The sequence below is a fragment of the Pecten maximus genome, chromosome 2, assembly GCF_902652985.1.
Source record: "Pecten maximus chromosome 2, xPecMax1.1, whole genome shotgun sequence".
NCBI lineage: Eukaryota > Metazoa > Mollusca > Bivalvia > Pectinida > Pectinidae > Pecten > Pecten maximus.
The window spans coordinates 53,431,961-53,445,008 of record NC_047016.1 but is presented as its reverse complement, the minus strand read 5'-3'; the positions used below and the strand labels follow the sequence as shown (position 1 = coordinate 53,445,008).

The 13,048-nt window shown below is 34.8% G+C and overlaps 1 protein-coding gene across 3 annotated transcripts; it reads right to left on the bottom strand.

Annotated features, from left to right (window-relative positions):
- Positions 1–2,250: 2,250 nt before the first annotated feature.
- LOC117322496 lies at positions 2,251–10,710 on the bottom strand. 3 transcript variants are annotated; one of them, XM_033877446.1, is made up of 4 exons: positions 10,637–10,710; positions 6,947–7,076; positions 6,035–6,140; positions 2,251–3,246 (listed from the first exon to the last, which is right to left on the bottom strand). In XM_033877446.1, exons 3-4 carry the CDS (start codon positions 6,120–6,122, stop codon positions 2,462–2,464), a joined length of 873 nt encoding a protein of 290 aa, XP_033733337.1. In that variant the 5' UTR covers positions 6,123–6,140; positions 6,947–7,076; positions 10,637–10,710; the 3' UTR covers positions 2,251–2,461. The 3 variants fall into 3 exon arrangements, with proteins under 3 accessions (XP_033733337.1, XP_033733338.1, XP_033733336.1); XM_033877447.1 differs by lacking the exon at positions 10,637–10,710 and adding an exon at positions 7,186–7,204; XM_033877445.1 differs by lacking the exons at positions 6,035–6,140; positions 6,947–7,076; positions 10,637–10,710 and adding an exon at positions 5,104–5,226.
- Between the last annotated feature and the right edge of the window lie 2,338 nt (positions 10,711–13,048).

The following is a 13,048-nucleotide window of genomic DNA, read 5'->3' as shown; positions in this document are numbered from 1 at the left end:
TGCATTGTTTGTCTTTGTATCTACATTACCTTCAAGGTTTGTCTATATATCTACATTACCTACATTATTTGTCTATATATCTACATTACCTACATTGTTTGTCTATATATCTACATTACCTACATTGTTTGTCTACGTATTCTACATTACATACATTGTTTGTTTGTGTATCTACATTACATAAAGTGTTTGTCTGTGTATCTACATTATCTACATTGTTTGTCTATGTATCTACATAACCTACAATGTTTGTCTGTGTATCTACATTACATACAATGTTTGTCTGTGTCTACATTACCTACATTGTTTGTCTGTGTATCTACATTACCTACAATGTTTGTCTGTGTATCTACATTACATACAATGTTTGTATATGTATCTGCATTACCTTCAATGTTTGTCTATGTATCTACATTACCTACATTGTTTGTCTGTTTATCTACATTACCTACAATGTTTGTCTATGTATCTACATTACCTACAGTGTTTGTCGTTGTATCTACATTACCTACATTGTTTGTCTGTGTATCTACATTACATACATTGTCTATGTATCTACATTACCTACAATGTTTTTCTATGTATCTACATTACCCACATTGTTTGTCTATGTATCTACATTATCTACATAGTTTGTCTTTGTATCTACATTACCTACAATGTTTGTCTTTGTATCTACATTACCTACATTGTTTGTCTGTGTTTACATTACCTACAAAGTTTGTCTCTGTCTACATTACATACAATGTTTGTCTGTGTATCTACATTACATACAATGTTTGTCTATGTATCTACATTACATACAATGTTTGTCTATGTATCTATATTACATACAATGTTTGTCTTTGTATCTACATTACCTACAATGTTTGTCTGTGTATCTACATTACATACAATGTTTGTCTATGTATCTACATTACATACAATGTTTGTCTATGTATCTACATTACCTACAATGTTTGTCTTTGTATCTACATTACCTACAATGTTTGTCTGTGTCTACATTACCTACATTGCTTGTCTGTGTATCTACATTACATACAATGTTTATCTATGTATCTACATTACCTACATTGTTTGTCTGTGTATCTACATTACATACAATGTTTGTCTATGTATCTACATTACCTACATTGTTTGTCTGTGTATCTACATTGCCTACATTGTTTGTCTATGTATCTACATTACCTACAATGTTTGTTTATGTATCTACATTACCTACATTGTTTGTCTGTGTATCTACATTACCTACAATGTTTGTCTATGTATCTACATTACCTACATTTTTTTGTATATGTATTTACATTACCTACATTGTTTGTCTATGTATCTACATTACCTACATTGTTTGTCTATGTATCTACATTACCTACATTGTTTGTCTATGTTTCTACATTACTTCATGATGATTTATATGCATTGCATGTATAACTATGTATGTTTATAAAGTTTGCTATTAATAAACTTACAAGAACATTTTGATTTCTTTTAAAATGAGAATAATGATACACCCACGCTACGATATAGTGTTAAAATCACCATCAACAACAAAGCATATCGACACAAGTCGGCCAAACCAGAAAAAAATATAACCGAAAGTATATATCTGCATAGAGACTCTTTAATGAGAAATAGAATAAGTTAAGGGCACAGTTGTTCAAAACGTGATTAGGCTAATCGCACTTAAATAACAATGCTAAAATTTCGGTAAAACTAGCTTGACTTTTAGCAATCTACAAACTCTTCATCAAGGAATATACACAGAAATGAAATTTTCACCGATCAAGTGATCAATGTAATCAGGTTTGCTTTCTATTGTATCTAAATATCAATTTATGTTGAAATAAAGAAATGTTAATATCTTGTGTTCATTTTGTCCTATCGTTTTCATAAGATTACTTCATACGAAAAGATAAAGTATACTTACATGTGCAATGCTTTTAAAATTCTTCATACAATTAATGGTATGAGAATGAATAAACATGCATATTTATTAGTGCATTTTCATTACATAAATATCTCAAGAAAAGATTTGAATACTTTTTATGTATACAATAATACGAATTCCGGCCCACACGGGGCAGTATAGGAAATTAAATCATAAGTATATGCATGTACCTTCATGTACTTCACAAAACAAAGAAAAACACCGACTATGTTGAACTTTAGGCTACTGTGTCAAATCGATTGTACTCGTATGATTTACTTCTACAAAATCGCATATGAATATGATTGACAAACGCACGCAAAAAAAGTTGACAAATGAGCATTTATTTAAAGAACGTACTGTAAAAAAACTTATGCAATTAGATATAAAAAAGAAAAATGAATAATTTGACTATTTGAGGCCTGTTCAAAATCAACGACTGCCCTACTGCCAACCAACCCTGAAGCAAATAGGGTCACGAGTACAATGTCGCGAACTGTTCTTTCGTTTGCTGTTATTACACTTGGTGGGATTTTATAAACTAGAAATGACCTTGTCCTGTGACATCTTACTATCGTGTTTGAAACAAGATTGGAAAATCTTTACTTCCTTCAGATAAAATGCAAAGTATAACTTGGTGAAGTCGTCATCATCCTGCCAGGTATAAACGACGAGGTCTTCATCAGGTCCACACTCACCAAGAAACGTTGCTTCTGTCATCATCACCGGATATTTCACTATGTCGGATGTAAAATGCCGATAGTATCCGGATATAGCAGCTTGTGAGGATGCGTCGGTACAAAAGCGGTAGTACTCCGAAGTGTTGATGTGAGAGTTAAAATCTAAGTCACTGTATCGAGTTTGAATGCTTGTTTTGAAAGCTGTGTCGGGTGGAGTGAGGGTGTCCTGTCTGCTTGTAATCAAAGGTTCCTCCTCGTGATCCACAAGTTCAGACATGCTCTCATAATACGACTGTGGTAAATTTGCGGACGAGCGGGTTTTTATATTTACAGCGACGAGTCTATTTTCAGACTTAAGATACCAACCTCCAGTGTCAATGTCAGAAAATACTCGTTTATTACCTATACTCCGTGGTGTCATAGAAGATACGCTAAACTTTACACGATATTTTTCAAGTCCTCCACACCAGGAAAATTTTGTATGGCATGCTGGAGACATGATACGTTTTTCGCTGATAAGAAAAACACTAATATCATTTGTTTTTGCCATATCACGTGACGATAACATAAATCCGTTGTCACCACATACGGTGGCTGCTTCCTGTTCGAGTTTACTCATACCCCATAGTGACACGTGACCTATAAATAGAATGAAAAAGTCAATTAAAGCTGACAGTACAAGTTAAAAGCATCCAATTAACATTTTAAAAAAAATACATGTACAAAGATTTCAAAAAATCGTTTCCGAGACATGTCGTAACTAAGGACAGGCAGACATTTTTCTTTTTTGTTATGCGTGGATACAACCAAGCCGCCGCTGCTATAAAAAGAAGGTGCTTCGTCACACTCTCATTCACTCTTACCTCAGGTGTTCACGGTGACACACCTGTATCACCTACACTATATCTGTACACCACGTGACCTACAACTGTATTCGAGAACGACACCAAACAGAAGAAGCACTTACCTGTAACCTGAGCAGAAAGATGGTCAATGTCTCTCAATTATCTTTCAAATCTTGTTCAAAATAAAGTCTCCAAATAAATGCTGAAAAAAGCGTAACGAATTCATACCAAATACTCTATCCATTTTCTCAAGTGTTTTTCGTGGGTGCAGCCATTAAGATAACAAATAAACAGTCCGAGGAGTTCCGACTTTTACTTGCGGCTACACTAGCACTCGGAACTCCTCGGATGTATTCCTATTGTCTACACAACACTTGGCTGCTGTAGTGCAGTAGTGCAGTTTAATCACGCTTTAATTGCGTTATGACACGTGCACGCATGATACGAAGACACGAAGACACGGGAAATATCACAATGGAAACTATGGATATACAGTTGTAAAGTTATTCTTGCTGCATATCCCACTGGAAAGACTCAGGTAGGAATTTACTCATATTTACTCTGTTTATAATTGTATTAGGTGCATGTTTTGTTGTGGTCAAATATTTTCAATATTGTCTTCTCTTTCTTTTATTGTGAAATAAAATATATATGTATATATATGATTATCTCTTCAAATTCCATATCCAGGTTCTGTAATTGCGTACAATGTAAACAAAAATCCGTTGGCGTGTGTATTGAGAACGTATACTATATAATAATGGAGAGATGTGTCGCTTTGCGCATGTATCGATAGACTGATACATGTCTCAATGAACGCACGCGCTTTTATAGCGGTTCGTATCCACGCATAACCAAAACGAAAAATGTCTGCCCGTCCTTAGTTACGACACTACTATAACTGGGGGATATCTCAAAGACGATTTTTGGAAATCTGTACATGTGTTGTTGTTTTTTTAAATCTCAATTGGATACTTTTTAACTTGTTGCATGAGTAGAACTACAACACTATTTTAAAGATATTTACTACACATACATACAAAAAAAACGAACATTCTATTGTATGCAACACACGAAAATCATAAACATGCTCAATGTCGACATTTGATAAGCTAACATTTCCATTACATTTCATGTCTTATGTAATATAATATGTAGAAATGAAATGGGTTTCCACATACTCCTAAACAACCTGAAATACTAGTTGTACACATGTATTAATTGCAATCCAATATGCTATCCTAACATTAAAATGACCACTGGCCTGGACGCTTGATCGGGGAGTCCTTGAGACAACAACGTGCGCAGCACAAACTACACACATAGCCTTTGCTTGCATGTCGAGCATACATGAACTTTGCCTTATAATGCTCTCATTTAAACATATTTACAGAATATTCGCGTAGTAACTTAACAAAATAAACAACCATATATTCAAATACTTAAATTTAAAATGTAGCAATATGTGTACAACAAAACATCGATTCAATTTTAGATCGGTGAAGTTGGTAATGTTCAAAAGCTAACCAGCAATCCAATAGAAGTCCACCAAAATTGGAATTCGAATCTATTCACTTTTCTTTTCTCGCTAAGTTCCAACGAATCATTTCCATTCCTATGGAAAAATTCGGGTTTTGACGATTACACTCACTTTTGCTTCTTTCTAGGCAGAATCTGTCTGCATTTTCGCAGGTCCACGCTTTCGGTGTTCCGCCATTTTGTATAAAATGTAAAGCCCATCGTTGCATTTTGGGACTAATTTTCAGAGAAACTTGTTACGACAGCCAATTGTTATTTTTGGGAATTCCCCGTATACTTTCATAAATTCACATTTTCTTTCAGTTTCTGATTCACGATAATCTGTTAGGTACGTATGTATTTGGGGGGGGGGGGGGGGGGGGGGGGGGGGGGTCATTGTATAAGTGTTTATCTATGTCTTGCCACGTTTGTTTGTGTAGATAACAGACACAATCTCTGACACGCACTTTGACACCGTGAAGAGTATCAGATGCCTGTAGTTATAGGTGTACTACTATACCAACACTCAGTCAGTGAAGGACTTTCGTCGGTTAGACCTCAGTTGTAAGTGTTCAATATATGATATATGTTGGTGTCTGTAATAACCAATTGTTTTTGTTTAATCAATTATACTAACGTGTTGTACGAATGACATCTAACGAGATTTGTCTTTACGGGCTCCTAAGGCGCGGACTCAGGAATTTGAAAAAGGGGGGGGGGTGAAACTTGAAAACGGGAAAACACAAAAGTGATCGGACGCATGTAACCCAAACCTTTTAACGTTTTATCGAGGAATCGCCAAGATTAACGACAGCTGTGTTACCACTGTGCCACCTGACCACCCTGTCACAAAATAGAAACTGACTCAAACATGTCGAAGCCGTCCTGAAACACTTGTATACGTATATACGTACTGTGTATTCACAAGAAGGCCCTTCTCAAGTGACTAGTGTTGTTGTGAAGACATTGAATATAATAAAACTGAAACACTATTACAATAATCAACCCAAAATAAAATGTCTAGTTAAACTATCTCATTCATAAATAATCCCATTCTTACGTACCTGTTCGATCCCGGTAAACGGAAGACGGACTGACGATGTCAAACTCACATCGCCCCGGCGTTGCATGCCTCAAAGTGTAATTTGCCATCGTAAAGGACGCCCGTACCTATAATTAGTTACACTCCATTCGTTACCTCCTGCCTTGATATGTATTCAAGTTTATTACAGGTTATTCCGAAAGTCTTACGGCTCATAGGTCATTTTTACAATACATGTATATTACATAGTCATTCAGTGATTTCTAATTACAAGCATACAGAACACTTATAGTAACATTACATGTTTGTAGAATATACACCAGACATAGCAATATAAGAATATAAGAAAGTTTGACCTAACTTAACGTGGGTAACTCCAAGGCAATGTTACATTGATTACAATTACTTTGAGATCAGTCACTCTACCACCTATTACCAAAGCGTAATGTATATACACTGCACGTCATAAGCAATAATACTTATATTAAACAGACAGATAGACACAAATACAAAAGCGAAAACAATACCCCCTCATACACATATGCTGCCCCCCTCCATCTTCCCCTCCCTCTTCCCCTCCCTCATACACACATTCTGCCCCCTCCATCTTCCCCTCCCTCTTCCGCTCCCTCATACACACATTCTGCCCCCTCCCTCTTCCCCTTCCTTAACCACCAACACAAGTAACAACTCATTTTGAATGTGGTATTTCTAATATCATTTTCAATTGATCAACCACTCATATAATTACTCCTCCCCCCCCCCCCCCCCCCCGTCACCCCCACCCCTTTTTCAAATTCCTGAGTCCGCGCCTTAGGAGCCCGTAAAGACAAATCTCGTTAGATGTCATTCGTACAACACGTTAGTGTAATTGATTAAACAAAAACAATTGGTTATTACAGACACCAACATATATCATATATTGAACACTTACAACTGAGGTCTAACCGACGAAAGTCCTTCACTGACTGAGTGTTGGTATCTCCGTAGTAGTACACCTATAACTACAGGCATCTGATACTCTTCACGGTGTCAAAGTGCGTGTCAGAGATTGTGTCTGTTATCTACACAAACAAACGTGGCAAGACATAGATAAACACTTATACAATGACAGCATTGAAACCGTCTAACAAATATATATATATTAAAGTAATAATAATAAAAAACACAAACCAGAAATTCACACTAGCGCTTTCAACATGCTTTGGGAGCAAGCTCTTCAGGTGTAATGAAAGGATTTATTTGTGACGTCATCACTGTGTGTCATGGTTACGTCAAAACAACATAGATCGATGACGTCATATAAGCCAATGATCAAAATACACATAAATATAAAATTGATGACGTCAAAATAAAAAAGATACACAATTAGAAATTATGTAATGGAAAACAACTGCTTTTACAGTAACATTGATTTGGAATTACAGAACTACATGAATTAAGACTTGGTTTTAATAGATTAATAAACATGTTTTCTTTTGATTCTCTTTCTATAGCATCTGAGCTAGACATTTGGTATATAGGTAAAACATAAAACTCACTTTTAGAACATTGGTACATATATGTTTACTAACTGTTAAAAATCTTAGATTGTCTGTTCTTATTTGCTGTCTATGTACTGTCATACGTTTTCCAATTTCGTTGCCCGTCTGGCCAATGTAAAATTCTGAACAATTTTTGCAAATCATAGCATAGATAACATTTTTAGATATACAATTCATATTTGCTTTGATTTGAAATTTAAATCCATTTTGAACGTAAAATTGGAACATTCTATGATACTTTCACATGTACCACAACTAGGTCTACCACATTTAGATATACATGGAATTTGCTGTTCAGAATCAAACTTTCAACGGCATAATAAACGTTTCAAATTTCTTCGTTGTCGCTTACAATTTGTGATTTTATTTCTGTCTAATACCTTTTTCATCTTGTCACTATTCTTAAGAAAATCCTCACAACTTCTAATGATTGGAAAAATGTTAAAATTGTTTGTATTGTATGTAGAAACAAAAGGTAAAATGTCTGTGTTCTTTCTGCTTGCCACATGGGAAGTTAAAGGTCCCTTTTCCTTAGCTTTCTTTATTCCATTCAAAATTATCTCAGTAGGGTAATGTTGTTTTTTCAAAAACACAACTAAATCACAAAGTCGTTCCTCTAATCTGTTATTATCACTCACAATAGTAACTAATCTAGATGCAAGATTTAATGGTACATTGAGTTTAGTATGTTTAGGATGACTAAAATAAAAATCTAAATGATTATGGGAATCTGTTGGTTTACAATATAGATCAGTAGTAATAATGTTGTCTTTCAATTCTACTAAAACATCCAAAATGGCAATGCATTATCACTTGACTCAAAAGTGTATTTGATATCTGGATGTAAACTATTTAATTTGTTGTGAAACTCGATTAAGTCCTTATCAGGAGGCCAAATTACAAAACAGTCATCCAAAAATCTCCAAAAATTTCTTGTTAAAAAATCAGCAAATTCTTCATCATTCTGAAAAATATTTTCAAGAAGCTTTTCTTCTAAATATCCCAACACTAAAGTAGCATACGTAGGAGCAACCTTGATTCCCATAGCCGTCCCTTTTGTTTGCTGATAATACTTTGCATCAAAATAAAATATGTTTCTTTCCAATACAATTTTGAGAGATTCAATAATGAATTTTTCTGAAAATCTAGTGTCAACTTTGTCTGGATATTTTCTAGGCCAATACTTAATTGCCTCAATTCCCAAATCATGGGGTATATTGGTATACAAGCTTACTACGTCAAAGGAGACAAGCTTAGAACCAGGTTTAACTGTCCTTGGTAAATGTGAATAAAAATCATAATCGTCCTTAATGAAACTTTTTACAGACGAGCATAATGGTTTTAAAATCATATCCAAAAAATGACTCAAGCGTTGTGTTGCGCTTTGTGGTCCTCCAACAATGGGTCTAAATTTGAGATCATCGGGGCTTAACAAAGAAATATATTCACTATTTTGATCTTTAATAGCCTCATTTATTACAGAACTCTTGTGTACTTTTGGTAAACCATACAGAAAACTAGGATAATTTGTAAAAATTGTAAGATAATCCTTTTCTTGTTTAAACAGGTCCTTATCTTGTTCACTAACTAATTGATCAATCATTTTACGTGTTTCGTCATCGGCACCTTCATTTATGGTATTATAAAATTCTTCATCTGACACCATTTCAAACATTTTTTTACAATAATAACTACTATCCATAACCACCACCATACTGCCTTTGTCTGCCTCTTTGATAACAATCGATCTATCATTAGATAACGATTCAATCACCTTTCTTTGTTTAAATGAAATATTACTACTACTTCTCGGTTTCGTAAGCAGGTATTTTTTTTTAGATTTGAAACAACATATTCCAAACAAATATCGCCACTTTTTGGTGGGTTCCAATTAGACTTGTTACGAACTAACGGTTCAGCATCATTTTTACAATCATCATTATCTGAAAAAAATCTTTCACTTAAACGCAATTTTCTACAAAATTGCGCAATATCACATTTTAATTCTTTACTATTTGAATTAGGTGTTGGACAAAATTTCAACCCTTTCTTTAAAATATCAATTTCATCATTATTTAAAAGTTTGCTTGATAAATTTATTACTTTAGGTAAAACATTGGAATTTCCTAAATGTTTTACATCAAGGTTTTTACCTTTAATACATTTCTTCCCCCGCCTTTGTTTTTGAGCTGGCGTTGTTCTAAAAAAGACTTTGTTGACTGGCCGATAAAAGTAGTGTTGTGATCTTTAAATGATAGTCTGAGGTTGCTTGGTGATATCTTATTTTTTGTAGCATTGACCTTATTTTCAGGTTGATATCTTCTTGCTTGATGTGGATAAGTATACTTCACAGGTGTTGTACCTAATGACGGTGACCATGTTTTCACTACTTCCGTGTACAGGGGTTTCGGTGTGTCGTTGTTTGTAGGCGATGTGACCCAGTCCTCATGTGCTTTGTTTTTGTTTGCTTTACTGAAGACTTTCTTGTACGTTGTAGTGATGGTTTTGTATTCTCTGTGCCGTATGTGTTGGCATAGTTCAACAACCACTGACGCTTTTATGACGTCATCAATCTATGTTGTTTTGACGTAACCATGACACACAGTGATAACGTCAAAAATAAATCCTTTCATTACACCTGAAGAGCTTGCTCCCAAAGCATGTTGAAAGCGCTAGTGTGAATTTCTGGTTTGTGTTTTTTATTATTATTACTATGTATATCCATCACAAGGACATTATGTATTTTTAATTATATATATTATATACATATATTTTAATATAAATGTTCTTTGATGTTCCTGTAGGTATCCATTAAGAAATATCACACATCAAAACATATCTGGAGGAGTTAATTGTCGATTACAAACTGTTTGGTTATTTTAAAATATTATGTTACTCGGCACAAGTGTACTGGAACACCTTAGCCACTGTTAACATTAGGTTCGTTACACGAGGACGTCGATGTCAGGTTTAGCCAGTATAATGTGTAAAAACAAACAGCGACTTACTTCTAGATTAACAGAGAACTTGGGATATCTAAATAATAAAGGCATGCACAAGCATAATGAACATATACTTACAAGTAAACATAGCCCTAGTTAACGAGTTCGATTCGACTTCCTTGTGTTCATGTTAGGTCAATCGTATTCAAAAAGACGTTTGATTCAAGCTTTTAGACGATTAGGAAAGAAGGACGCTTTCAATTAGTGAGGCATTAGCGAACCGAGATATTCCAAATGGCAGCCGAAAACTTGAATCTCTATAGGTATAGAGCCATTTAAAGGCACATACATTCAGTATAATAAAACGTGTTTGTGGCTAAAATTATGGTTATTATAACTACTTTAAAGTTCGTCAACATGTAAAAAAGAGACGAGGGAAAGTATTATATTCGCATATATAGATATGCCGAACGTTATATAGCAATGTGCTGCAACACACATATCCCTGTCCCGCTGCAAAAAATTGCTGCTATGCGTGTTACTGTATACACATTATGTCGTCTGCTACAGTGTACAGAGTGTCTGGCGAGGTTCAAACGAACATAAAACATTTATCATATATAACTCAACACCAGTGTATGGGCGTGGCCTTCAACGGTCCAATAGTTTATTTTCCAAAGTACAATTTAAAAATAAACACTAGCGTTAGCCGCGAACTTTCCTTCCGTCCCCGATGTCACGTCGGAATTCCGAGGTACTATAATCTGTAATAACAATACACAATTTTACTACTTCATATTAGATTTTTAGAAAATTTAGTGTGTGATCACTCTATCATTTTACTCATCCATTACAACTCCTGACACGCAAGTAATGCGTAACTCACGTGCAGTCATGTACGTGACCCTCACGTTCGTTTCCATTACCTGTGTTACCTTGCTCTACATCAGGTCGAGTCGATCGCTATATAAGGACATAAACAAAGATATACGTCACCGGCATGCTATCCATGATATTAATCGTTTCCCTAAAAATGGAAATACGATTCCAAAAAACATCTTTATATGCAGAGTTCGTCCAAATCAATTCAACATATTTCATCGCTCACACAGAGCAACCCGTATTAATTGTCTCTTGGGGTCTAGACGACGCAAACCATCTCATGTTAAGTGGTCTATTACACTCAAAAGCGTCTTAAATATCTCCATTCAACTTTACGGCTAAAACATATCCGTTAAAGTTATTAGATCCAAATATTGAGTTCGTATTATTACCATGTCCAAAAATCCGACTACTTTCAGGAAACTCAAGTACATCCTCAACATATTCCCTATACTCGTAATTTTCTCTAAACAATAATGTCCAAAATGACGAGGAAGGCCATTTTGGTACAATTAAAGTTCCCTTTGCTTTACAGGCCACAACGTGCTTAATGACCGCAATCACCAAGTAAATCGGGGGTACTAACCAGTTATTTTCGCATTCCCAATCATGTGCCAAAGCATCTACTAACTCACAGCCGGGGTTCCAATACCTGGAATTGAACCTCGCCAACTTTGTATTGTTACTATCTGCGAACCTATCTACGGTGTGAGGTCCCCACATAGAATCTATGAAATCGAAGAATTCTACGCTAACGCCCCAGTCATCAAAATCAACCATTTTACTAATGCAATCTGCCTGCTGATTATCTTCCCTAGGTATCCACTGTACATCGAGTGAAATACAACGATTAGCACATATATAGTCCCATTACCCAGTGTGCAGCTTTAAATCACTGATAACTGTTGACAAATGTGTTCTGGGTATAAAGTGTACCTTGTGTAAATATTGTAAATATCAGAAAACTTGTGATAATTTAAATCAAATTTGGAGAGAGTATAGGTTTCTAATTGATTATAGTCATATACATATATATTGCTGATTTGCATTACATGTATGTAGTGATAATGTGCAAGCTGAAATTATGTCGCATTGATACTATATTGATGACCAATTTGACCTGGGGCCTTTGATGACTTATAAATGTATATGCTTTCTCTAGTCATATACATCGGAAAACAGTGAAAATATTATGAGATGAAACAGGAAACGATTCTCTATAAGAATACAAAATTTCATTTAAAACGATCAATGCTCAAAGTCAGGAAAAATCATTAGCAGTTTATTGTTAAAACATTCACTTAAAAGATTCTGTAGCAGTGTATGATATATAACTCTTTGTTTGTAGTTAACGCATTTCTGATGCTAACGGGGAAAAACATATTGTTCATTGACGCATTGTAAACAGATGAAATTGTAAACGGCCAGTGATGTAAATATCAAAATATATCAAGTGAAAACATATATCATAAATACAGGTACTGATGTTGACCAGGGCTGTAAATTGAATTGTAGTATATCAATAAAACAGGAAAGAATGATGAAGTGTAGAGTCAGGGATATACATTAAAGTTGTATTATATCATAAATATAGGTACTGATGTTAGTCGGTAGAGTCAGGAATGTATGTCAAGATGCATTATAACATTCAAACAGGTACTGATGATG

Bases quoted from the DNA above. Each gene is read 5' to 3' on its own strand.
- LOC117322496 (XM_033877445.1), bottom strand. From the start codon at position 5,200: ATGCAACGATGGGCTTTACATTTTATACAAAATGGCGGAACACCGAAA. The intron at 3,247-5,103 runs GTGAGTGTAATC...TTCTATTTATAG, and splicing joins CTGCCTAGAAAGAAGCAAAA to GTCACGTGTCACTATGGGGT.